The sequence below is a fragment of the Myodes glareolus genome, chromosome 5 (assembly GCF_982192425.1).
Source record: "Myodes glareolus chromosome 5, mMyoGla1.1, whole genome shotgun sequence".
NCBI lineage: Eukaryota > Metazoa > Chordata > Mammalia > Rodentia > Cricetidae > Myodes > Myodes glareolus.
Genome location: NC_142030.1, coordinates 12,768,544 through 12,795,255, shown reverse-complemented (window position 1 = coordinate 12,795,255; position 26,712 = coordinate 12,768,544). Strand labels below are relative to the sequence as shown.

Sequence of the window (26,712 nt, the reverse complement as noted above, 5' to 3'; positions counted from 1 at the left end):
TCATCAGGAAGGTGCCCCTTCCTTCCATGGCAGCCCCTCTCCCACTCCCAGAGTCTTCCACTCCCTCAGGCCAGAATTCTAAAGATGCTGGGCTTACAATGAATGACAGTGGGAAGAACTGGATATTTTGTTTTGTTTGAGACAAGGTCTCATATAAACTCTTTATATAGTTGAGGGTAGCCTTGAACTCCTGATCCTTGTCTCACCTATCAAGGGCTGGGGTGGTAGGAATGTGTCACCACACTTGTCGTTTAAGTAGTCCGGGTGGCCTTGAACCCAGTGCAAAGTCAAGGATGCTTTGAGCTCCTCATTCTCTGATCTCTATCTCTTCAGGGCTGAGGCTACAGGAGGGCACCACTGTGCCCAGATAAGGTTTTTTATTTTGTTTTGTTTTTTTTTTTAGCTAAAGCCCATGAGCAGGAGTGGAAGCCACATGAGAAGGGAGGTTATGCTTTAACTTCTTGTAATTCCAAGTGTCTTTAATATTTAACTAAAATGACCTTGTATGGTCTATCCAAGTGGAACACTGTGGAACAGTTAGGTCAGTGACAAACCGTTTGGTGTCGCACTAGGTACATATGACAAGCACCAGACTTCGGCAACCATGATCCAAAGAGCCACCTCAGGGCCTCAGAGAGAGGGGAAGCCCTTCCTTTCTCTAGTCTGTGGTACTTCTTATATTTGTTAAGATTGGGCCTTGGGTGAAGTTCCTGATTTACATCCCTAAAAGCCCCTCAGGATTTACCACTGAACCATTCTTAGAACCCTTAGAAACCAGAGAAATCTTGTTATCCTTTGAGTCCATTTTATAGATGATAAAAGTGAGGCTGAGCAAGGGGAGTCACCAGAGCCCAGCCTGCTCAACGTAGCAGTGGTGTTCTGTTCTTCCCCGCCACCCTCACACCCCTGCATACGGATAAACTGGGCTTTAATGAACAAGAGACTGACTATCTATAGCCTCACTTTCAAACCCTGTTCCCTCAGTCAAGGGACCCAGGCCCTCGCCATGTTTTTGCCCTCCTGCATTCTGTGCCCATCAGAACAAGTAGAACTAGGGAGGTAAGAAGGAAATACCTCTTCAACGTTGGCCTCGATTTCATCATCCACAACTCTGGAAACAGAAAGGAAATTTACTATTAGAAGGTTGGGGAGGGTGGAATCGAAAATATTGCAGAAGTCACCCTATAAAATGGGTCAGCAGTGTTTAAATCCAGCAGCGGTGGGAGAGGGGATCTCTGCACTCTGAGTTTCTGCCATAGCACAGCCCCTTGGCAGCGGAAGCTGAGGCAGAGATTTTCTGTCGGTTTTGGGGTCCTTGTCGAATAGCACACGGAGCAAGGACTCCATGGACTCACTTTGTGGACTCACTTCTGGCTGGACTTTTTCTTGACAACTGTTTGTTTTGTTCAAGCACCCTGCCACTGAGCCACATCCTCAGTCTCAAAGGACAACGTTGAAGCTTCATGTGAAACACTCTTTGCCATGGAGGACTTTCATCGTGAGACCTGCCCATAGGAACCTCTAACTCTTTATCTGATGCTGGGCTGGAGTAAGCCATAGGGAATCTGCTGGCAAAGTTAGCTGACTCTCACACAGTCTCTTTCATAGACTTGATCCTTCAGTGAGGGTTCTTAAGTCTAGGAGGGGCTTCTTTGAGTACCTGCAATCTTAAACTCAGAGTCCCATCTACAGACCTGAAGCTTCACTGAGGGTGAAGGGACTTCTCAGTGCTGCTAACTGGGCTAGAAGGTTGGCTATTCTGGGTCAGGGCAACAGTTCTGAAGGGCAGAGAGCACACGCTGGAGCGAGCAGAGAGGGCTGACAGTTTTCTTGGGGGAGGCTTGTGGTTAGCAGGGCAGGAGAGGGTTTGACCAAGAGCAGTGACGTTGCAATGATATTAGGGCTTGTCCCCATCTCATCAGGGGAGACTAAGCTGGACACACTGAGCTCCTCCCACCACACCATGTGATGATCCAATGGGTCCCTTTCCTGCAGCAAGCTTCAAAAAAACCAGAGAGCCTGTCATGGCTGGGAGCCACAGCCTCACTCTAGTGACATTCGCTGGTTCAGAGCTGCTGGGCACTGGAACGCTTTCTCTGTGGTGTCTTGTTTGAAGCGAAGGTTTCCTGGTCTCTCTCCCTTAGCCTTTTCCCTGTCACAGGAGGTGATGGCTGGGGTCTGGCCTGTGCCCACCCTATCAGATACAACCTATGGGGCTTTTGGGTCTTTGGCATAGGGTGTCCTGACCATGGTCCTCCAGAACACCCTTGTTCCTCTCCTTCCCATCTTGTCCCTGGTCGCTCCATCAGTGCTGGGGTCCCCATAACCTTTCAGTGATCTTCCTTTCGCTTACACAGTCCGGAGTTGTTCTGTCTGCTGGCTAAATGTGGCAGACGGCTAACAGATGTGGCAGAAGCTACTGTGAGTCGAGGCCACGGGTACAATGGCAGGAACTTGTGATGTGTGCCTAAAAGCCTCCACCAGAGACTTCCTGACTAACACAGGGAAAGTTCTGGATGCATGGACCATCCACACTGTCACTTACCCATGGCCTGGGGAAGCAAGAGTTATGCCGAGTATAGGCTAATAGAGGGCGCACACAGGTTATTTAAAGGATATTAACTATTGATGACTCAGAGATGAACTGTGAACCTGGGCTACAAACTACTCACTTCCCCAGCAGGAAAAAAAACCCCACATCCTGCATGGTTTCCCCCCCCTTTTTTTCCCCTTTGCTTCCTTGAGTAGAATCCTTAGAGCGGTCCAGTTTACCTATCCTTGCACTGACCTTATCTGAGCTTCTGTCTCCTCCCGCCTCATATTCCTCTCTCTGTCCAGCCATCTCCCTTCCTGGCTCCACCTCCCTAGTGCTGGGGTTAAAGGCTTGGGCCTCCCAAGTACTGGGGTTAAAGGTGTGAGCCACCACGGCTTGGCCTCTAGTGGCTTAGCTCTGCACTCCAATCTCCAGGCAAGCTTTATTTGTTAGAACACAAGCAAAATATCACTACATAAGCCAGTATTACAGAAGAAGAAAAGAGAAGGGCAGACCAGGGTCAGGAACAAAGGAGAGGTGGCAGAACCTACTGGTAGTCGGCCTTCTTCTCTGAGAAGACGCGGATGCAGAAATCTCCGTCCTTGTGGGGCTCGAAGGTGGAGGGGACGACCACGTACTCCCCCGGGGGCAGCTTGAAGCGGTTGAGTACCTCCCGGAGGTTGATAAAGGTATCCGACCGCTCCCTGGCTCGGGTGGTGAGGAAAAAGTTCTTGCCAAGGTGGATGTTCGTCTGCCCTGTTAGCTGATGTTAAACAGGGAAACAAGACAAAGGGATAATGGGGACAACGGATCATTTTAGATGAGAAGCAACATTTCCACTCCAAACAACACCTGACTGACTGGTGAGGAGCCTGAGGGTGACCAGGTGTGGCGGGAGCTCGCCTCTCCCATCCACCTTGCTCTAGGAGACTCTCAGGGTACCAGAGGTCTCTCCCTCACAAAGGACCCAGGTCAGTTCTGTGTTGTATTTCACACACTGGTAAAATGAAAGACAAGGCTTGGGGGGGGCATAGAAAGGGGCCCAGCTGTTAAACCAGATGCCACTTAAGGCTGGGACCACAACTCATTAGTTAGTGCTCAATACAGCTCAGCTGTCTATTGGTGAAAATAGGATGCCCATGAGTGAGTCAGGACACCTGGTATGGACATTTAATACCTGGCCTTCTGAGTCACCAGGCTGTTAAACATCTTATACCTGTTAACTGTGACCTTGTATAACTCAGTTCATGACTACAGTGCCCAGGGAGGTAATGGCCCACCATTTATACTGGAAAAGAAATGAAAGCTCAGACAGATATGTCATGTGTACAGGGTCACCTAGCCTGAGAGTTGGGTCCAGGATAGTATGCAGTTTGTCCTCCCCCTCCCTGCTTGTTCTCAGAGCCACAGAGGCCTTGGTGACATGCTTCCTGCAGTCCAAGGGCAGTGGCTGCCACCACAGCCAAACTCTACATGGCTTCTCTAGGGCCACGGGGAAGCAGAAAGCACTGATGAACTCTCCAGATACCTTGTCCTGAGCTTAGTCCAGAGGGATCCAGAATTGGAGCCATCTCTGTGAGGCTCAGAGGGGAAAAGGGCTCATCTCTCAGCCACCAGCCCTTCCCAAGCTCCCGCTACTCCCTGAGTTCAGGCATGCTAAGCCTCAATCCTGTTGGCAGCTGGAACCCTGGGTTTGGGGGCAACAGGGGCCAGACGTACCTCCTCTGGAACCTGCAAAATAAAGAAGACCAAATTCAGACGTGGGGAGGATGAACACACCAGCTCTGACTGACTCTTTTCTGTGGCTTTTCTCTGTAGCGCTCCAGCGCTATTAACTAGGTCAACACAGACTCAAGGTGGTTTGGTCATATTGGAAGAAAAGCCCTTTCTAGGCTTTGCTAGGAGGAGCCCAGCAAATTGCCAGAGTGTACTCACTAGTCAAAAAGGCACCTAGGCAGCCACCCGAGGTCTTCCATGCTGTGCTCACCCCCTGCCAATCAAGCCCCTGTTCTCTGCAGCAGATCCCTGACATGAAGTCAGGTCTCCTGGCCTTAGCCCTCAGTTTGAAGAGGAGAGACGGCCACCACAAGGCTTCCCTCTGGTACAGTCAAGCAGGCATGACTTTCCTTTGGCTTGGAGGACAGCGAGGGGGTTTGCAAGAGCGGGGCTGCAGCCAGCAGACCCCGCGGGGAGCATAATGACCCTCCTTCCTCCTTTTCTGGGCTCTCTCCCATCCAGGCCAAAGACTTGGCTGGGCTCTGACCATGAGGGCCTCTTGACTCAGTCCAGCCCTCACAATACTTGGTGTGCTCTAGAATATTCTGTTCTAGCTTAAGCCAATTTCTGTTCTTTGGAGTTTGCTGGGCTAACCAGAATTTCATCCAGGATTAAGGGATGTGAAAAGGAACATAGAGATCTTTTCCAAGCACAGAACTCCTAGGATGGTAGCTATGGGGGCCCAGAGAAGGGCCAGGAGGTCCTTGGAGACACAAAAAGCTGGGCAGACCTTGTGTCAGCAAAGTCTAGTTGTCCTGGCATCTTTACTTGGGCTTGGCCAAGTTCCTGTCCTTTGTCTTATGCCAAGTCCTGTGTTTGGGGCTGGGAGAAAGGAAGGGAAGGCAGAGTGCAGCCCCTCTGCCCATACCTCATAGATGCCAAAGCCGATGGTGTGCATGTCCTCGCCCATCTTCCTCTGCCGCCGCCGGTGCTTCTGGATGAGGCCCACCAGGAAGGTACAGCCTCTCTCCCCATCCTCATCATCTTCATCTTCTTCCTCCAGCTTGATGAGGTACTGAGGGTTCATCCAGAAGGTATCTATGGATCAGGGACAGCGGAGCACAGTCTTGAATAAATGCCTGGGAGCTGGGAACTGGGGTGGGCCCTGGCTTTGGGGTTGAGGGAGTGGGACAAGGAAAGGGGAGACAGTGGGTGATGGGAAGCCGAGCAGAGGCCAACCGCAGCCCCTGGCTGGAGGAGCTACTGACAGAGGAGGGTTATGGAGGCAGATCTGCACCTTTCATGAGGAAATGGCTTCCTCTGGTTCTCTCCTTCTGGCTCAAGGGTTCTAATAGCTCAAGCTGGCCTTAAACTTGCTGTCTCCCAGGATGACTTTGAACTTCTGACCCTCCTGACTTCACCTCCTCAGTGCAGGGATTGCTAGCACTAGGAATTGAATCCAGGGTTTCGTGCATGCTGGGTAATCACTCTACCACCTGAGTTATATCCTTACCCCCACTGCGAAGTCTCCCCAAAGGCTTATCACCCCCTACTCAGAGCAAATGGAAGGCTGCTGGGGTCCTGGCACACCCTGAATCTCTGAAGTACCTAAATCAGAAATTTCCCCTCAAAGTTCTTTTTTGCTTATAGGTTGGCTTGTCTTAGTGCTTCCTAAGGACATTTATACTGTGCCTGTCGCTTTCCCTTACCCTGTGGTGAATGTAGAGGCCAGGGGTATCCTGTGCCTTACTTCAGCATCTCTGTCTCTTGCTCGGCCTCATGGTGCCTCTAACATCCCCACTTCCAAGACCCATCTTCAGCAAGACCCTGAGTCACTCCTGATTGCGGTAATTACGCTAAGTGCCTCCTGTCTCTCATGCAGTTAGAAGCGTGGTCTTGCAGAGTTGGCAGCCATGGCGCCATTTCTTTCTGCAAATTCAGGTGTGTCAACACACATTCATTCACCTCAGTGGCAGCACTGAGTAAGTACTGTTGAGGGAGAGTATCCCACAAGGCCAAGAGCATTCATTCCAAGGTCCTTGAGAGAGTCTCCTGACACCCCCCACCCTATCTAATAGATGCAAGATGTTTGAGTGGGTGGCAGAAGGGCTTCCCAGCGGTGTCCTCCAGAACTGCCTCTTGGACACTGCATGCTGGGATTGGAGGGACTGGCTGGTCACAGTCTACTTGCTCTGTAGATCTGGTAGCTTTGGCTGTCCTGGAACTTGCTCTGTAGAACACGCTGGCCTCAAACTCAGAGATCTGCCTGCCTCCACCTCTCAAGTGTTGGGATTAAAGGTGTGTGCCACCACTGCCTGATTGTTTACATCTTCTAAAGGAACTTGACCCTCAAGAAGGTGGAAGACTGCAATGAGAGGCTGGTGTGCCCCATGGATGTGGTGTGTGAGGGCCTAGGGTAGCAGGCTATGAACCGGACCTTAGCACTGCCTCGATAAAGCAGACGACAGCCATAAGCACAGAGGATCTGAGGCCCAAAGGGTTTATCAGAGCAAAGGCGTGAAGGAAGCAATATGGCTGAGAAATTAGAAGAAGATGCTGAGACCAAGGCTGGTGGTGAGAGAGAGAGTGAATGGCAGCCACGTCCCCTGGGCATCCAGACTGATGTGGCACATCTATCAGGGTGGGATGCTGTGGCTGCAGCCTCACGTGGCCACGGCCCTTACTTGGGTAGTTCCTGCAGCCCCCTGCAGTGGAGCCTCGCCTCCAGTTCCCATCCATCTTGGTGAGTTTCCACTTCTTGTAGGAGTCACAGGTGAGGGTATCAGGGGTCAGGTTGCAGATCTCCAGGCGAGAATAGTGCCTCAGGAAGTCACTGAAGGACATCCTGGCAAAGCAGAGACAGGGTGTCCTGAGTTATAGAAGACATGGGGCCGGCTTTGGTCTTCTGCCTGGTCAGACCAGGAGCTGCATGGGACTCAGTGGCGGGCACTAGAGCCACAGACTCAGAGGGTCCCAGACCTAGTCCTGTAACTGCCATGTTCTGAGTGGGTGACTTTGAGCAAACTGATGAACTCTCTTTGCGTCCCAGAGCTCTCAGATGTGAAGTGAAAGCCACGCATAAATACCAGCTGAGACAACATACGGGCTCTCAGGGTAAACAGTAACCACGGTAGGTGTTCTCTGGGGCAGCGCACACACCGAGGTCCTTCTCTGTTCGCCAAGGAACTGGTTTCTTTCTCTTCAAGACTTCTTTTATTTCTATTATGTGTGTGTGCTTACATGACTTTATGTGTACCACATACAGGCAGGAGCCTGAGGAGGCCAGATCCCCTGGAACTGGAGTTACATACAACTGTGAGCCACCATGTGGGGCTGGGAACTGAACTCAGGTCCGCATGAGCAGAGAGTGCTCTTAACCACTGAGTCATCCCTTCACCTTGAAGTTGACTTCTTAATGAGCAGGGATATCTTTTTGGGGACTAGTGGGAAGAAAGGTCTCATCTTTGCTGTCTCTTGGGGCCTGACCATTACTGAAGGAATTTCTCTCAGCCTTTGTGACATTGCTCAGGGTGTCAACCCCACTGTGGAGACGGACAGTTTGAAGAGATTTAAAAGTTGTTCAGAATTGTATGAAAAAATTTTTTTCTCTGTTTTTGGAAACAAGTTCTTGCTAGATTGCCTAGGCTAAGCAGCTTAGTCTCTCCAATCTGAGAGCCCTCTGCCTCACTTCCTAGAATGCTAGGATTACGGCAGTGCAACATCCTGCCTGGCACTTAGGAACGGCAAAGCCAGGATACCATGCCCCATGCCCTCAGTGTGCTGCAAGCATGTCTGCCGGATGCTCTGGTTAGCCACTTCTCTGTGTGGAATACTGAGACGGGGCTCTTGCCCTGGAGTCTCCACTGTCTTACCAGAATTCTCCATCCTCTTGCCGTTCTGTTAGCCTGGCCCTCACTTCCGGGTCTACTGTGTTCCAGCTGGGGCAGCTGGAAAGTAAAGCAACAGGAGAGGCCTTAGGAACGGGTGTGTGATAATGACCATTTCTCTTCAAGGTTCCCAGAAGCCGAGGCACAGTGCACACCCACTCTCCCTACTGAGCGCCTAGGCCGCAGGAAGGAGGGGGTCATCCCACCTGGACCCAGGCCCAGAAACACAAAGCACAGCCTAAAGAGCACAGAACCTTGTACGGGGAGCAAGGGGGAAAGGCCATGCTCTCCTGGAAGATGACGGATAGAAGAACAAAAAATGAGCAAGGCCCACGATTAAGGAACGAGGGAGCACCACCTGCTCCAGGCGAGATGCTCCTGGCAGCTCTCTTAGGGGCAACTGGGAATCCACCAAGGACCCCCAGAGCCAACCTGGAAGGAAGCCTGCCAATAGGTGTTCCTCTGCTGAGACCAAGGCTGCCTAGAACAAGCCAGAGAAAGAGTGGAGGAAGAGGAGGTGTGCAGTAGGGAAAGAATGTGTGTGTGGGGGGGGGGCAGAGGAGAGGCTCAATGGAGCATTTACCCACAAGGGTGGAAACCTAACAGCTACCAGCAAGCCCTGGAGGTCAACAGAACATCTCTGCTCTTGGCGCAAAGTTCATGTCCTTGAGATGGAAGTGTTATTAGGACGAGGGATGACTTTTAACTGTTTTTTTCTCTTTTACACTTATTTACTTTGCATATGCATGCATGTTCATGTTTCTGTGTGTGTCCATGTATCCGTGTGAGTGTGCTCACATATGTCAGCTGGGTGATGGCACGTTCACGCCACAGAGCTTCTGTGGAGTTCGGAGGATAACTTGTGGTACTTGGTTCTCTCATTCCTCCGCGTGGGTCCCTGGGATCAAACTCATGTCATCAGGCTTAGTGCCCAGCACCTTTACCTGCTAAGCCATCCCACCAGCCTATGGGTGCCTCTTCCCCAGAGGGTCCAGTAGCAGAGTGAGTCTGAGCTGGAAAAAGGCATGCAGGAGAAAAGAATGCCCCGCTGGAGGCCTGAGCCTGGGCACAGCATCTTAGTGCAGGGAGTGGTGTCCTGTTTACAAAACCCTTTAAAAGGCCACAGCCCTGGGACCCACTTGCTGTGAGTGATGAGTGACCTCAGAACCTCACTTCTTGGTACCACACACACAGTGCTTCCTCTCTGGGTTTCAACAGGTCCTAGTAGAATGCATGTACCCTGGCTCACCCTGGCTCATCCTGCCCCCCCACCCCACACCCTGGCTAACCCTGCACCCTGGCCCACCTTGTACCCTGAACATTCCCACCCTGGCCCACCCACACCCTGACACCCTCCCCCCACCCCTGGCCCACCCCACCCCTGACATCCCCCCACCCCCTGCCCACTCCGCACCCTGACACCCCCCTTGCCCCCAGCCCACCCCACACCCTGACCCATCCTGCACCCTGCTCCCCCACCCCCGCACTCTGGCCCACCAGGCACCCTGCCACCCCCCAACCCTCTCCCCCTCACCCTGGCCCACCTGCACCCTGACACCCTTCCCCCACCCCCTGGCCCACCCCGCACCCCTGGCCCACCCCACACCCTGACCCATCCCGCACCCTGCCTCCCACCCCTGCCCCCTGCCCCCCCCCCCCGGCCCACCAGGCACCCTGCCCCCCCAACCCTCTCCCCCTCACCCTGGCCCACCCCACACCCTTCTTACTTGTCATTCCACTTCCCAGTCCACTCTACTTGTCCCCAGGGATTCCGGATTCGGATCAGTTTCTGCAGGCTTCCTGAGCTTTCAACCTGATGAATTCAATTGAAGAAAAAGCAGAAGAGACTGAGGGCCATGAAGGCTCGGACCCACCCACACCCCCTCCAACACGAGCCAAGTGGATGCAGGAGGCTCACAGAAGCAGGGGGAGGCTTGACCCGCAGACCCTCACTGCTGCCCAGGTCTGAAAAGCTAAAATTAAACCCGGGGCACCCAGGAGGCCTCACCCCAAATCCCAGGGAAGCCAGAGCTACATAGTGAGACTCTATCTCAGTACAACATCACCTCTCCAAAGCAAATAAATAAACCAAAGAAAATGAGAATTAAGGCCCCCAGGATCTAGCTTTTAGAAGGCTGGACCCTTTAGTCTTTGTCAGCAGTCTGAGGTATAAGCAGCCTGGCCTGCCCTGGTGCCTGTGTTTGGGGTGTTATGGCTAAACTTCAATTAGCTAACTGGAATAGGATGCACTCTGGGCTCTCAGAGAGGCTTTCTCATTTGCTTAAAGGTGTTGGATGAATGGAAGATGCAGTTGGGGAAATTTTCTTATTATTTTTAAGACAAGGTTTCATTGGGTTACCCAGGCTGGCCCTGAACACATGGACCCAAGTGACCCTCCTCCGCACTGAGGGACTTCAGGCCCATGCCACCATACCTATAGCTTTCTTGTAAATGGCTCGGGAAAAACAGCCATGCATATGGAGAGAGCATGTGTGGCAAAACTTAGCAATGTTGAAATATGCATAAATTAAATCCCTTTAAAAAGTCCTAGCATACGGGAGACAGAGGCAGGTTTACATAGGATTACAGGTATGAGGCACCATGCCCACTAACAGTATTTTGAAGAGTATAAAATAGCATACAGATGCAAAGCGCTGTGTTTGAGTTTTGTTTTAAAAGCTGGTTCAGAGATTAAGTCGGAACTCTCGGAATAGAAGAACGCCTGCAGCAGCGGCTGTGGCCAGCAGGAGGCAGCGCGCGCCGCGCTGATGCGGGCCTGGAGGCCCCACCCTGGATAGCCAAGTGCTGGGGTGCGGGAGTAGGGGGAAGGACTCGGTCCTCCCAGAGGGCCAGTACCTCCTCAGCTCCGGTGACGGAGTACGCATGTCCTTTCACCAACTTCTGGTACGTGACGGCCTCCGAATCCGCAGCACTGGTGATCTGCAAACACAGTCATCAGCTGCTCCAACTCTAATACAAAAACGACCCAAAGAAACGCACAAGCCATGGGGCCCAGCCTGGGGACTCTGCGCATTCATCCTGCCACCTGAAACGCACAAGCCATGGGGCCCAGCCTGGGGAACTCTGCGCATTCATCCTGCCACCTGGAGGAGCCCCGTGGCACTTTCAATTGCTGATCGTCAAGGAGCAAGTGGGAGCACCTGTTCCCCGCCCACCCCCCAGCCATCTTCTGGGGAAGGGCGTGAAGGAGGTGCCTGTGGGGACCATAATGATGGTACCCAACGGGCACCTGTGGCCAAGATGCTCTGGTCTCCCATCCCAACCCCTACCACGCCCAGCTCAGTTGCACAAACATGATGGCAGTTTTGATCTCCAGTTCTCTTCAGAGTCAGAGTATTGGACCGTTAATTCCTCAAAACCACCCTTTTTTGGGGCACAGACTTGGGAAACTCCTGGGGCCCGGACCATGCCCACTTTCCATCTCCCTGTTGTTGAGGTTTGCCTGCAAAGCTATTTTGGAGAATTACTCTCTGAAGTCTTCTCCAGGACCCACGAGCACTGGGTCAAAGTGAGAAGCTGCTGGGTGCTCAGACAGTCCTACAGGTTGGGGGTGAAGGTCTGGAGACCAGCAGAAGGGGGTTGGGAGACTTTCCTGGAAACTGGGTTCTGTGAGTGGGGTGATTCAGAGCAGAGTCAGAATGGAAAATGGGCTGGGGACAGAAGGACTGGAGACACCATTTCTATGCCAAAGACATCCCCAGATGGCCTGGCTGTGGCCTAGCAACCCCTGGCTTCAAGTGATGAGCAGGGTGGTGAACAAGGGATGCACTAAAGTTCTTAATGAGCTCTCGGGTGCTCTCAGGGCTTCCCCTGAGCTAGGGCAGACCAGGGTGATTCCAGAGGGTGGTGTGGACTTACGTCGATAGAGCAGCCGAGCAGGGAGCCTTTCTGCAGAGCCTTCTGAATGATCTTGAACAAGTTGGGAGGAGGTTTCCTCAGCTCATACCACTCAGCAATGCCTCCTGTGAAGTCTTCAAAGCCCTCGGTGGTGGCGCCACCTGAGAGGGCTTCATAGCAGCCATTGATCCTGAAGGAGGGAATGCATGCTGCCACTCACGGCCCTTCATGCTGCTGACCCTGTGTGGTCATCCCCGAAAGGGCCATCCCACTCCAACTCAGATCCCTCATCACGGGAGCTCTTGGGGTCCTCTGCTTTCAGTTTCCTTATCTTTATCTCCAACTTGGGGTACCCAGGAAGGCAAGGCGCTATCTCCCTAATTACATTTCCTCTATGGCCGTGACATGTTTTCAGAATTGTACAGTCCTGGAGTCGGAAGGACGTAGCGATGATCTGATCCAGCCTCTGGCGTGGACTCTCCCACTGACACAAAGGGGAGAATGGCTGGTTGACTGTTGGACAGTTAGGTGCTTAAAAAGACACTTCAGTCGTGAAGTCGACTTCCTGGGAAGCACACAGCTGGTTCCTGCGTTCACTCCTATGACTTCTCCATCAGTCTTCCTGCCTGGGGACTGGAAGCCTCCCTCCTCTTTAGCCTAGGTCTGTGGGGATTCTAACCCTAGCAGCTGCTAAAACGGACGTACCTTAATGCAGGGGGTCCCTAGCATCAGCAGCTGAGGCCCCTCTGCAGAGGGGCTCACACCCTGGGCAGGCCCAGCACAACTCTGGGCAAGCTGGGTGAGACTCAGCTAAGATTGGAACCGGGAAACCAATCTTACCAGCCACGTGATTTGTTTTAGGTGAGTTTCCACACTTTCCCTATCTCTGCAATGGGTAGTTTTTTGTATTTTGTTTTCCCCACTGGTAAAGCTTTTGCTCTTTTCAGTTGATAAAATGCAATGGGGCCCACCAAAGAAGCCGGGTTCCTTCTCAAGCCCAGAGTAGTCAGCCCCAGAATGTTCCAGTTTACTTAATTAAAAACAGCAACAACGGTCATTTATCAGTACGTCATGTGACCAGGCACCATGCCCACATTACCTCCTTGAATTAAGAGCCTAGTTTGGGCCAAAGTCATCCTTTTATAGAACAGAACTTCTACTCAAAACAGTCCCCGAATAGCTCCTGCTGTTTTGGAGTCCAGAGCAGCCAGGGCAGGGTGGGGTGCTGGGAAGGGCGTGGTTACTTACTTGGCATAGGCCTTCTCCAGCAGGGCACTCCAGAACTCGCTCCCCTCAGCGGAGTGCACGAAGAGGAGCTCCCCGTCCTTAGTGGGCAGCCTGTCATCCACCACCACCTCCACCCATTCGCCATATTGCCAGAACTGCAGGGCAAGGAGGACAAGAGAGGGTGGCGCTGGGACTCTGAGCCTCAGCCTCACCAGGCTGTCTCCCACCCAGCCCCTTGTAGGTTCCCAAGATGCTCTTCAGTCTCCTATGTTAGGCATGCCTCTCACCAAGCAAGAGAGGATGGTGGAGCTTGTCTGTGTCTCCAAACCCACCTGTACTTCTTTCTAAAATATCATTTCTCACTTGTCATCATAAAAGAGGAAGTTTTTAAACCTCTATCTCAAGCCTCAAATAATAAACTTTTTTTAAACTTGTGGATTACTTCCTGAACACATTACTTCCTGTACACTGAGCTCTACCTCCATGGATCATTCCCACTCGCCACTCTCAGGTTGGGAAAATCTTGTCTCTCCCCCAGCATCCTCTGCAGAACAACACTGATCTTAGGAGTTCGCAAACCACCAGAGACTGAGGGACTGAGGAGCCAGCCACACCAGGAGACTCTTGAGCCCTTGAGCCTGGGTGAGGCGGTGCCTAGTGAATTCTTCAGTTACCTGGAAGTGGAAGATCCCAGCATAGTTTTCCTGGAAGCTCTGGTCTAGGGGCACAACCCGAGCCAGTATTTCTTCGTTCAAGGTGAGGGAGGCAATGGCAGCCAGCAGCCAGCAGTCCCCTGAGAACACAAAGTCAAGGGCTCGTGTCAGGTCTTAGCTCCTGGAGGGTGCTAAGACTTGTTCTACAGCTGGGGGTTTGACACCCAGCATTACCCTTGTATAGATGGAGCCTATTTCAGATAGTCCTCATCTGAGGGATAGGCCAGTTGGCTGGGTGGATATTTTCATGGCACTGCCAAGGACAAATGCCACGTTGGGTGGATGGCAGGGTGCAAGAAGTGATGTTCATTCTCTGTGAAACTCAGAACTCCGGGGTGGCCGCACTGTGTCCTTGGAGCCCAGCTCTGTGACTGACACAGGAGCTGCGATCATCATGGATGAATGAACTTTACTGGGCAACAGAGGCTTCCATGAGAAGAGATTCTCCAGGGGAGTTCGAATGAGAGGAAGAAAATGCAGCAGCAGATGGGAAGGGGCCGACATTGCATGTCTCTTAGGAGAAGGATTCGGAGACAAGGAGGAGATGCGGGCTGGCAGCGTGACCACGGGAGTATTCAGCAATGTGGATGGAACAGCCGTGAGAAGTATGTGTGAGTTCAGACTGACCTGGAGGGTTCCTGCGTAGGGGCAGAGCTCCCTTCTGGGATGTGGATACAGAAGAGACTGGCCAGGGACAGGGGCAAAGAGATGAGGTTCTCTGAGCCTCAGGCCAATCCTTTGCAAAGGACAACATATGTTTAAAGCAGGCAGACCTCATTGGTTCCCAATGTAGAGCTTTGTGTAGCAAGCTCCATGGTCATTCCCTGCAGTTACAAACAGCCTGGTCCAGCACCAGTACAGGACAGTTTGTGGACAGGGACACTGGTGGGCAGGAACACTGCTCAGCACAAAATACCAACAAAGGGGGAACCGGGAAGAGGATGAGGATGTTTACTTCAGTCTTAAGAAAGGAACATTTGCATAAAATTTTCCACCACAGAGAATAGTTTGCCCATTAGACATACTGGCGACATTTATGGGGTCCTGAATTCTGGTTGGCTGTTGAGCAAATCCTGATGGAACCTGAGCTAGACGATTCTGTTGACACAACAGCATTCAGCCCTCGAGGCCTAGACATGCTGTGACAAACAGTGGCGGTGAGTGGGGAGTGAGCACACAGCCTTCCTAATTACTCAGTACGTAATCAAAAGAAATCAAACCGCGTGGCACCTGAAATAGGGTGGGTGGTGCGGCACGGTGGATGTTGTAGTTTTCCGCTCACGGCCATCTGCTGCCTTCCTAGTGACACCAAGACCGGCCCTGAACTCTGTCTCCAAGGTTCAGTAGTATGGCTCTGTCCGCAACTCCAGAGGAGCACCAGAGCAAGGGGGCATCGGCTGACCTCAGTGGCAGGCTCAGGAACAAAGTGTAATGGCCCCCAACTGAGCTTGGGGTAGAAGGGCAGGTGGCCTCCTCTGCATTGCCATCTCTAAAGATGGGTGTGGACTGAAGAGCTGACACCATCCTGCCACCGTGGAGGGGCAGGCCGTCTGCCCGAAACTCTGACAATGCTGATGAAGCCATGAGCAATGCAGGACAAACCAGGTCCCTGAATTAAGCTGGGCCTAGAACCAGACTTGGCTTGAAGTTTTTCAGTTCCATGAACTGATCATTCCTGTTTCCTTACTCGGCACACGGGGCTGCAAGTTCCTGCTGCTTCATTCTAGGGGCAAACGGGCAAGATCCATTACTTCCTCAGGCCTTCCTGCGTGTTGCCCACTGCGCTAGGAGAGTTGAATTCTTCCAGGACTCTTCACAACAGCTCCAGGAGGGCAGTGCAACCGCTGTCTCCAAGTTAATGTTGAGAGTAAAACGCTTGGAGAAGCGCCGTGCCCTGTCCACACTCAAACAGCTGCAGGCCCAAGTTTTAAAGATGCAACTTTATCGCCTGTTGGACTTCCGAAGGAACCCTCTGGGTGAGTGAAGCCATTACCCAGCCCAAACTAGAGACTCTCTGACATGCAGAAGCTATGGAGTCCCTGGGAAATGTGGTAGTGATCATTTTTAGCTCTGGTTATAGGCGAAGCTGATGATTGGTACAGATGGACATCTATCTGGGGGTTGCTTTCCCCATGTAATCCTAGGTGGCGCCGTGGATGGACCTGTGGATTCCGTGATCAAAAAGACCTCCAAGTTTCCTGAGATCTCCCACTGTCCCATTCAAGCCCCTTCTCAAGCCCCTTCCAACTCTCCACACTGAAGGATCAGTTCACCAAGCACCAGCTGCTTCTGGGGTGGTAAGAACCTCTTCTTCTGGCCTCTTTTTTTTTTAGGAGCCAGGCAATGCTTGTGATTTTAACTTTCCTTGAGTTTACTGAATTTTCTGGGAATCGGGCAAGCTGCTTAGATTTGAGTCTATCCACGACACTTGAAGGAAGAAAGCCTGTGGTGGGATGTGTGTGTGTGTGTGTGTGTGTGTGTGTGTGTGTGTGTGTGTGTGAAAACGGATCCAATTGTAAGGAGTGAGACCTGAGCCAGGAACTTCCACAGATCCTATGCAATGTTGTATCAAATCCTGAGCATCCGCCTAGGGCATCCCTGGTACTGTCTGAGCCCATCAGTGACCAACTGCCCTCCCTTTAGATTCCCTCAGCCCCAGCAATCAATGCTTTTACACCAGCATGCATGTGGAAACACAAGCGCATGTGCAGGGCCAGCCCACTGTTTTTATAATCTCAGCGTTCACTACAGATCAATGTGCTATTCAGGGAACAATGACTCTGAATGCAGGAGAGACTGGCATCTAACGCTTGTGCAATACTTTAAAGCTCTAAAAGAATAGTTTAAATTTTTTAGGACCTTCTCATAGCCCTCATGCGACATTTATCACTATTCTTATCACAAAGGTCAGGAGCTCTATGGAGTGGACATTTGGCAGGTCTCACATACATATTCTCTGAGCCCAAACCCTGGGTTGTTTTTGTTCTATTTTCTTGAGACAAGGTCTCACTATGGATCTCTGGCTGGCTTGGAACTTGATAATGCAGACCAGGCTGGTCTCAGCCTCCTGGATCTCTGCCTGTCTCTTCCCCTCTAGTTCTGATTAAAGCTATGTGCTCTCATGCCCAGCCAAGCCTTGGGTTTTGCTTCAGAATAGCGTGATAGTAATTCTGGTTTTTTTAAAAATTTTTTAAAATTTATTTATTTATTTATTTATATCAAGAATACCCAGTTCCCACTAGGAGCACTCAACTGCAATTCAAATTTAGTACTAAGGAAGAACACACTAACAGGGCCCGTAAGTCCTACACTTTAATAACATAACACATCAGTTCATTGTCTTAGTCACTGTTCTATTGCTGTGGAAAGACATCATGACCAGGGCAATTCTTATGAAAGAAAACGTTTAACTGGGGGCTTCCCTGCAGTTTCAGAGAGGGAGCGTGGCTGCACGCATGTCACTGAAGCAATACCTGAGAGCTACATCCTGGTCTGTAGGCAGAGAGAGAGCGACACTGGGCCGGGCTTGGGCTTTTAAAATCTCAAAACCTAACCAAAACACACTTCCTCCAACAAGGCCACACCTCCTAGTCCTCCTAATTCCTTCAAATAGCGTCATTCGCTGGTGACTAAACATTCAAATACATGAGCCCATGGGACCATCATTATGCAAACCACCATATCTGTGAAATATTAAGTTTATCTCTCTTCAATGCGAGGCAATTCGCCAAGACAATATGAAAGGTTAGCACTACAGAGCCAAGAAAACGATACTAAGATCACAGTCAAGGCAAGAAACAAATGACGGACATTTTGGGTTTGTTGTTGTTGGTGGTGTTGAAACAAGGTCTCACTGTGTAGCATAGGCTGGCCAAGACCTCAAAAATCCTCCTGCTCCAGACTCCTCTGTGGTGGGATTACAGATGTGCCCCGCCACACCCAGCTCGTCATATAAATCTTCAATTTTTCAAACTCTTAGAGTCCAGTGAGGGAGTCTTAGAGAGGCCAGGAGAAGAATATGTTGGTTTTTAATGAAGTGGAAACTCTTAAAATCCCATCTCATATTTTACTCCTTCTTTCTCCCTTATCAGCAGAATACTTTTAAATAAGTTGGGAAGCTCCAATACCCAATTTTTTAAAAAAAATGTCAATTCATATACACTTTCTTGACATCAGTCTCTCTGCAATGATTGCACTGTTGACATGCTCAGGGCTTGCCAAGTGCCAGGCTTGTGCAAGAGTTTGTGTATATTTGCGCAGTATCATGTCCTTTCACGGTCACTAAACAGCGCGGGGTAAATATCCATACCCTATTTTACGGTTAAACCGGGTTCAGTGGGATCTGTGGTTTACCCACCGGTCCCAGAGGGTAAATCTCTGCCACCATTGTCTGTTCATTTAAGCTTTTTCATACACATCCTTCATGCCCTGCTTTGCAAATAGGCTGCTGTCACTCCTAGACTCATCAGTTCAAAGGGCAATGCCTGAGGACTTCAGTACGCCAGAGGTGACCTGAGGGTGTCTGCAGAGAACCCACGCCACCTGTAAGCCCCCTATTTGTGGGAAAGTCTCTCCTCCGGACATCTGTCGTACAATGTCATCAACAGTGGCTCCTCCTTCAGTCCCACCAATTCTTGATTTCTCTCCATCAAGGCCAGAGCCCACCTTCTATAAAACATTTTATGAAACACGCCCTTCTGGATAATCTTGGTGTCTCTGGGCAGGTGCTCTAACTGGAGATGTCCCTGCCGTTCTTTCTCAGTGAAACTTGTTTGGGGCAGTTCCGCGCTGGGTAGGTAACGAGCCAGCTGGCTAATTTGGGAGGAGTCTGATCACAGATTAACTAGAAGGCTACAAAGAGATGTGACTAATCTGTTTTAGCTCCAGGAACACCCTAGAGGGTGCCGTTAGGGATCAGGTGATCACACGGCTGGATGGAGCTTGAGGGAAAAAAAGTTATACAAGTTTTACCTTCACCTGCGAGAGACTCAAGACTTGAGCACAGTGTTCCTCACGGGCATTGCTTTGGCGGCCGCTCTCTAGGCATACAGGAAGAAACTGGTGGGAGGGAGGGTGAGATGCCCACTCAGAGCTTGGCCTCCTCTTAGGGGAAGGACTGTCTGTCTCTTCACATTGAACCTTGAATTACTCAAACTCCTGTCTTCCTTCCTCTCCTAGAAATCATTGCTGTTGCTACACAGGTACAAAGCTTGTTTATGCTTTTCTTCCGGTGGACTATTTTTGGGTCCCTAAATTACTCTCTTTATCTCAACACAGAAACATTCATCTCTGGAGCCTGAGTGCTGGACCGCGGTGGACAGAGATTGAGTCATTACCCTCTGCTTGCCTCTGTGATTAGTTTATACCCTCTAACCTTCTCTGCTTAGAAGCCCCCTGACCAGTAGACACAGGGGTTATGGCTGCTGGTGTGGTTTAGCCAGTGGGGGACCTGGACACCAGAAGCCAGGGCGTGTTTTCTCTGGTTCTTCTGATGGTGACTCCCTCGTGGTGACATGGTACAGGGTTTTAGAATTCTGGCAATGGCCCTAAACCTGCAGGTTGGGACCCAGAGAAGAGCCATGGGGAGCTGTTGGTTTTTACTAACTAAATGTTCAAGAGCCTGCCAGTGGAGGCGGAGACAATCATCTACCCTATTTTAAAAAAGAAGCCTATATTCTCCATTGCAAAGATTCGTTATCATAAAAATGTCTCTTCCTCTTAAATTGGTCTATAAACAATAGACCAATAAAAATAGCAAATGAATTTTTAAAATTGGAACCTAGTTGACGCCCAAGTTTATAAGGAACATTAAGTGTGAGACACAGTCAGAAAACAGTATCTAGGAGAGGCATGGAGTAATGGTGTACCCTGTAAAACCAGCACTTGGTGGGAAGAGTTCCCCAGGCTCTCAGTCTCACGCCTACCATATGCTCCCTGCCACGCTGCCTTTTCACCTCAAATCCCCCTAAAGTAACAGAGCTAAGTGACCACGGATTAAAGTCTCTGAAACTGGGGGCTGGAGAGATGACTCAGGGGTTAAGAGCACTGGCTGTTCCTCTAGAGGTCCTGAGTTCAGTTCCCAGCAACCACATGGAAGCTCACAACCATCTAGAATGAGATCTTGTGTTCTCTTCTGGCATACAGGCATAATGCAGACAGAACACTATATATAGTAAATAAATAAGTCTTTTAAAAAAAATCTCTGAAACTATGAACCAAAGAATGGGGCTGGGAGAGGGCTCTGCAGGCAAAAGTTTTTGTCCCAAAGGTCTGGGTTTGATCTCCAGAGCCCACCCCAGAGTCCACATAGTGGAAGGAGAGAAATGCCTCCTGCAAGTTGTTCTCTGCCCCCCCACTTGTGTGTGCCCCCCACAAATAAATACTCTTTAAAAATGACAAATGGTTTAATAACCATATGTAAACAATCATGTTATGCAACTTAAATGTATATTTACACATACTTACACATTCACAACTATGATGAACTGTCCATTCATACAATTCGCTCTCCTATTTATGTTCTAGAAGTGGGGGAATTCTAGTACAATCTTAGACTGGCTATCTAATTACAAATAGAAGCTATGAAAATTTAAAATCATAAGTAAAAATTGTTTCAATCTAAAATAATAAATTTAGCTACATCAAAGTAAAGGAATTATATGGTAAAAGCCACAAAAAGTAAAATAATGAAAACACAAAAAACATGGAAAAATGTTATTCAGACCTCAACCAAAGATCACATCTTTTTAAGGGTATAAATAGCAAAATGTCAAACTTAATTAGTAAAATAAAGACACATTTAATGGAAAAATTAAAAAATTGATGTGTGTACATGTGTTCAGGTGTGCATATATATGAACAGGAGGCTGTTGGTGCCTGTGTGTGTTCATATGTATGCATATACATAGGAGCAGGAGGCTCTCTGCCTGTGGTGCGTGTGGGTGTGTATTATGTTCATACACAAGAGCAGGGGGCTGAGCATGTATGTGTTTGTATTCATGTGTTCGTGTGTGTATTGTGTGCATACACAAGAGCAGGGCGCTGAGCATGTGTGTGTTTGTATTCATGTGTTCGTGTGTGCACGTGTGTATTGTGTCTACACAAGGACAGGACATTGTGCATGTGTGTGTTTGTGTTCATGTGTTCGTGTGTGCATGTGTGTATTGTGTCTACACAAGAGCAGAGGCTGTGCATGTGTGTGCAGGCCATCCCCAGGAGTTGTCTCTCAGGTTCATCCTATCTGCATTTTGAGAAGGGTTTCTCACAGGGCTGCTTAGGCTGCCCAGGGAGCCCAGAGATCCTGGTGCTGGCCCATCTGCGGCAGCCACGAGCCTTCGCCAGTACCTGTGCTCCTCCCTCTGGGTTGGGGCGCCCTCTTTCTTCTGGGTCTCTCTTTTTTCTATTAAGATAGGCTCTCAATCTGTAAGTCTGTAGCTCAGGCTAGCCTGGAACTCACCGATAGCATATATTGACCTCAACTTCACAGGAATCCTCCTGCCTCAGCACCCTGAAGTGCAGAGAGTACAGGTGTCTATACTCTCTCTGACTCTGAAGTGTATTTTCTTTTTTTTTTTTAATTGATTTTTATTGACCTCTACATGTTTCCCTGCTTCTCTCCTCCACTTCAACTCTCTCCCAAGGTCCTCATGTTTCCAATATACTCAGGAGATCTTGCCTTTTTCTGAAGTGTATTTTCTTTACAGTGGCTTGTTTTCCCTTTAAAGGCTATCCTGGTTTATATACTGTCTATATTTACACTGTTTTCTGTGCTCCCTGGGAATGAGGAAAGGCACAAGTAAATATAAATAAGCTCTGCCTTGGCCACTGTTCAGCCGTGACATACCATCTCTGGTCTGCCTCGTACTGGCCTCTGTCCAGCACCCTGGACATGAGCAGGGACAAGGTTCAGTGAGGGGTCACTATAGGGTCACTATAGCACTTATCACTCATGAGAGTCCCCGTGGCTGTGCCTCCCAAGGGTGGGAGCTGGTAACTGCTGAGCATGTCGTGGTTAGCCCCGAGGTTACTGAGCTGCCTGTGACCACTGTCCACAGAATGCCAATCTGTCATCCAGGCTGCTCCACGTCAGTCAGTCACACACCATCTGGGAAGACACTAAAACTTCCCAGCCTGAGCTGCAGGGGCTGCCTGTGTCCTGCTACAACCTCTACTCGCACTGGGCTTTGTTTCTGTCATAAAAGATGGATTCCCTCTCTCCAAATAGAAAGACCAGACTTGGGCTACATATACCTATACTGAGGGAATCTTAGGATTATAAAACTCTGAGATAAAATGTCTGACAGTTTGAGGAAAGTGGGAAAGGCCGGGTTCTGGAGTCTAGAGTCAGCACTGTAAGGAAATCGTTAGGGTCAGAGGAGTGGGTGAGGACCTCACAGCCAGCCTGGCACCTTTATCTTTTGCTTGGGGAGTCACTGAAAAACCCTGCCTTCCTCTGCTGGGTTCCTCCGGGGTCCTGTCCAGGGTGTGTTTGGCTGCAGGCAGAGTATGTGCCTCTTCCCTCAGAGACCTGGCCTACCCCGTTCTTTTTCTAGTTTTTCACTCTCTGGCAGGTTCCACACACCTGCTCACCAGCACCCGAAGACACCATAAGCCTCAACACCCTAGGCCCTTTACTCTCTCACTCCCCTGGAGCAGTGGTTGGCTCACTTTGTTCCTTGGCCCAGGCTCTCACTTCCTGTGGGTTTTCCTCCCCGGGTGTGATCCGCCCTTCTCACATTGTCCTAGCACCATGGGGTCCCACCTGCCAATAGGAGGCAAGCAAACTGGACATGCTGGCTGCCCAGTGAGCTCATGAGCCAAGAGTCTTGGACAGTTGTCATAGGCAGCAGCCACTCTGGGCAGAGGCACTGGCCCAGCTTGGATGGGGAGGAAGCTAAGCAAGTGGGGTAAAGACCTCAGATGTGACCCAGGAGGCCCACCAGAGGCAGATGGAGACACACAGTTGGGGCCAGGAACCTAAATCTGGGTCCTGAGGCTTCCACTTAATAGTGGGTGAACTTTGCTGTCTATTTTCCTCGTGTACAAGCCTTCACCATCATGGAGGTCAAGGTCAGCACTGAGGTCAAGGGCAGCAATGAGGTCAAGGGCAGCATGGAAGTCAAGGTCTTCACTGAAGTTAAGGTCATCACTGATGTCCAGGTCAGCACTGAGGTGAAAGCCATGATTATACAATTGCTTAAGGGCCAAGGGTAGCCTCTGCAGAGAAAATTCCACACTCCACTCCATAGACCAGTTTTTCAGGGGAAACTGAGTTCCTCTTCATTCCTTCTAGAGCTGGACCCCAGCCCTGAAAATCCTGGACTCTTTTGGGGTCCCTTCTCTGCTTGATTCCCTGACAGAACACAAGGCTGCCAGGCTCTCCCATAGCTGGGGTTTGGGCTTTTCCATCCCTTGGCCTCAGCCTTGGGGACTCACTTGGTCTACCTGGATGAAAAGGCTCATTGTTTCTGTTGCTATGGCTGCTGTGAGCACCACTAGAACCCACAGCCTTCCCTGCACACCCAAGCAGACAGGTCCGTGTTGGCACAGACTGTGTCCAGACCCTCCCTTAGCACAGGTCTTATGAATGGTTCCTTTAAGCTCCGGGCCCTCATCTGAAAAGTTAAATTCATTCACAGCCATGGCAGTAAATTTCCAGAGTTGTGCTCCTGGTGTCTGCACCCTGTGTATGGCAGCCCTGTGTCCAGGCCAGGGTCACCTGCACCACTGCGGGGAACAGCTGCGGCGGGGTTACTCATATTTGCTGTTGCCTGTAGGGCTTACCAAGAGGAAGATGAAACATCTGTTGGGTGTTTTCTCTTTCATTTCCTTCAGCCATCAACATCTTTCCTTCCCAAACAGGAAACTGAGGCAGAGTGGGGAAGTATTCCAGGAACCCAGGACATGCTGGGCTCTGCATACCCTCGCCACACCTGAGGACAATAGCCTGTGGATAGAGTCTGGTCACCTACGGCTTCAGCTGAGCCCTGCCATGGGTATGAGCGAGTTACAAGGCCAGGGAAGGATATACCCATCGCTTGTAATCTTCAGACACAGTCAAGGTGATGCTTAAGCTCCAGGATGGAAGACAGGACACAGCCCAGCCACACCACTCCTGGAAGCCCTTCCTATGCCTCAGTTCCTCTCATAGGCTTTCATGATTACTTTCCTAATTTGTGTGCCGTGGGATGTCTTTCTGTATGCTGTGAATATGTATTGATCTCATCAGTTGATAAATAAAGCTGATTTGGCCTATAGCAAGGCAGGATAGAGTCAGGTGGGAAATTCAGGCAGAGATACAGGAGAGGAAGGGTGGAGTCTGGGGAGATGTCGAGATGCCAGCCAGTCAAGGAAGCAAGACATACAGAAAATGAGGTAATGACGCGGTCACATGGAAATGCATAGACTCATAGAAATTGGTTGATTTAAGTTGTAAGAGCTAGTTAGTAAAAGCCTGAGCCATTGACCAAACATTTACAATTAATATTAAGCCTCAGAGTGGTTATTCGGGAGCTGGTGGGTAGGAGAGAAACCTTCAGTTACATTTGTGCTTAATTTTCTTGTGGTTCTTCTGTTCTCCCCTCCCATGCATCCAAGCGGGGGGGGCAGTGTCACCCTCTTCTACTTCCAATCTAGCCTTGGGCTATGCCAAGGCACTTGGACACCCAGCTCACAGCCAGCAAGGACAACCATGGACGCTGGATCCCAAAGACGGTGGTGAGCACTGGCCTGGACAGGGAAGAGTGGGGCTGTGGAGTGGGTTTAGCAGAGTGGGAGCTGGGACTGAGAGAGAGGAGGGTGGGAGCGCTTTCAGGGAGAGGGGAGGACCAAAGGCATGGGGAATAGGCCCAGACCAGGGTAGAAAGGTCAGTACGAGGCCAAAGTCTGGAGATACTGGGTTAGATGCCCAGAGTAGGTCTGGAGTTTGACTGGCCCCTGGGGCCTGAGACTGAGGCGCCTTCCCCTCTCACATTCTGACACCAGCCTGTCCCAGCTTGTCAGCGCTTTCAGGCACAATAAAGCACTTGGATTTTAGCTGCACCAGCTGACTGAGTCTCTAGGGGTTTGAGAAAACTAATAAACCCCAAAGATGCCACTGCCGGAATGCCCAGGACAGCCAGCCACTCTGCAGACGACACCTGAACCTGAGATGCATTCCTGCACACTCCTGAGGAGAGGTTTAGAACGGACCCAGAAGTGAAAACTGAGAAAGCACAGAGCTAGGCCTGAGAGAAACTCAGAGAAGAGTCCTCCCCACCTCCTCCTTTGTGAAGCTCCTCCCAGCGCTGGTGGGAAGCTGGCGCTCCCCTCCCACACGCTCAAATATCCCAACAATGCTGAACTTCCCTGCAAGCTGGCCCTGGCTACAATGTTGCTGGATCTTAACTCTCCCTCAGTTAAGCTGCTGCAGTGCTAGAGGTGTGTGGAGATGACTTTATCGGTCACCATCAATCACTGCCACCCAACTGAGGCGTTTTCATCCTCCCCATAGTGGGAAGATTCTCAGCGCAACACTTTTTATTAACCCAAGTGAGGGAGCGCTTATGGCACGTGATGGGTAGAGGCCCAGGATGCTGCTGAACATGCGAGAACTCCCAGTCATAAAAACATTCTCTGCCCCAAATGTGAAGAATGACACCCAGGAGAGAGCTTGCTTCCAGTCCTGCTGGTTTTGTGGCTCGTTCCTGTGGTGGCCTCCTTTCTTGCCTCGCTTGCCACAGCTGGATGAATGATGAAGATTGTGGAAGCAGCTCCTAGCTACATTTCCGCCTTCGGTCTCCAGCCCATCTGACATTTTGTGAGGAAGAGACAGGCCACTCTCCTGCCCTAGGCAGCCCAGACAGGGAGGGGACCTCATTCTCAGATAGCTCAACTTCAGGAGCAATGAGAAGGAAGGACCAATGAGTCACCTTAAGGTCCCTCTGGAACTGGCTTGTGGGTTTCTCTAAAGCAGTGGTTCTCAACTTCCGGATGCTGCGACCCTTTAATTCAGTTCCTCGTGTCGTGGTGGCCCCCAACCGTAAAATTATTTTGTTTCTATTTCACAAATGTAGTTTTGCTACTGTTATGAATCGTAATGTAAATATCCGATTTGCAGGATATCTGATGTGAGAACCGCTGCTTTAGAGGAAACACCCCAGCCCAGAGCCAGGCCTGTAACAAGGTGATGATAAGTCACTCTGGGCCTTCCCTTCTGTTACTCATTCCACAGCCTGGCAGCAGGCCAGAACAGGCTTCCCCAAATGGGAGTTCCCACGCATGTGCAATCCTGTCATTTCCACTAAACTTGGGGAGGGAGGAAGCCTGCACTCTACCCAGCCCCTCCTCACCAACGTCAGGTCTCCAGTCTCTTGTGCTGAAGACCCCCAATCCATCCATCCCCCTGTCTTTCTCTCTCCTGCTGCAGGGAGGCCCTGAAGGGAGTGGGAGGGACAAGGTGGAAATAGGCTCACATTTTTGGGCATCCACAAGGGTACAGGACTTTTGCCACACTTTCATAATCTGATGTCTGTCTGGTCACCAGAGAGCTGCAAAACCCCTTCCTTACTCAGTTGTCCTGGGATAGTAGAACATACCTGTCCCAGGTTTCCTTTACCTTGTTTTTCCCTGCGGCCCCAACCCTTGGGCCACTCCCACGGTCACTATCCTGATGTAGGATTTTTTTTCTCCTGGTACCCAGGCAGAGTGACTCCTCATCCTCTTGGCTGCCTTCCCATCATCCTCTACCCCATGCCTCTTCTCATCAGGCAGCCCAACCCCCTCTCCCCCAGCTCACTGC

The 26,712-nt window shown here is 50.6% G+C and overlaps 1 protein-coding gene and 1 long non-coding RNA gene across 2 annotated transcripts in view; one reads left to right on the top strand and one right to left on the bottom strand.

The window, feature by feature from the left end:
- Positions 1-26,712, bottom strand: part of Capn2 (calpain 2) — a 52,494-nt gene that overhangs the window by 12,378 nt on the left and 13,404 nt on the right. The window contains exons 3-13 of the mRNA XM_087906060.1: positions 13,896-14,014; positions 13,243-13,376; positions 12,016-12,184; positions 10,993-11,076; positions 9,864-9,949; positions 8,122-8,196; positions 6,934-7,094; positions 5,178-5,347; positions 4,253-4,264; positions 3,085-3,296; positions 1,075-1,111 (exon numbers count right to left, since the gene is read on the bottom strand). Coding sequence (XP_087762186.1) covers positions 1,075-1,111; positions 3,085-3,296; positions 4,253-4,264; positions 5,178-5,347; positions 6,934-7,094; positions 8,122-8,196; positions 9,864-9,949; positions 10,993-11,076; positions 12,016-12,184; positions 13,243-13,376; positions 13,896-14,014 — 1,259 coding nt within the window. The remainder of the gene's footprint in view (positions 1-1,074; positions 1,112-3,084; positions 3,297-4,252; positions 4,265-5,177; positions 5,348-6,933; positions 7,095-8,121; positions 8,197-9,863; positions 9,950-10,992; positions 11,077-12,015; positions 12,185-13,242; positions 13,377-13,895; positions 14,015-26,712) is intronic.
- LOC146894813 (uncharacterized) lies at positions 14,738-25,307 on the top strand. Its single transcript, XR_015001228.2, has 3 exons — positions 14,738-15,910; positions 16,079-16,231; positions 23,796-25,307. It is a non-coding gene; the product is annotated as an uncharacterized LOC146894813 (long non-coding RNA).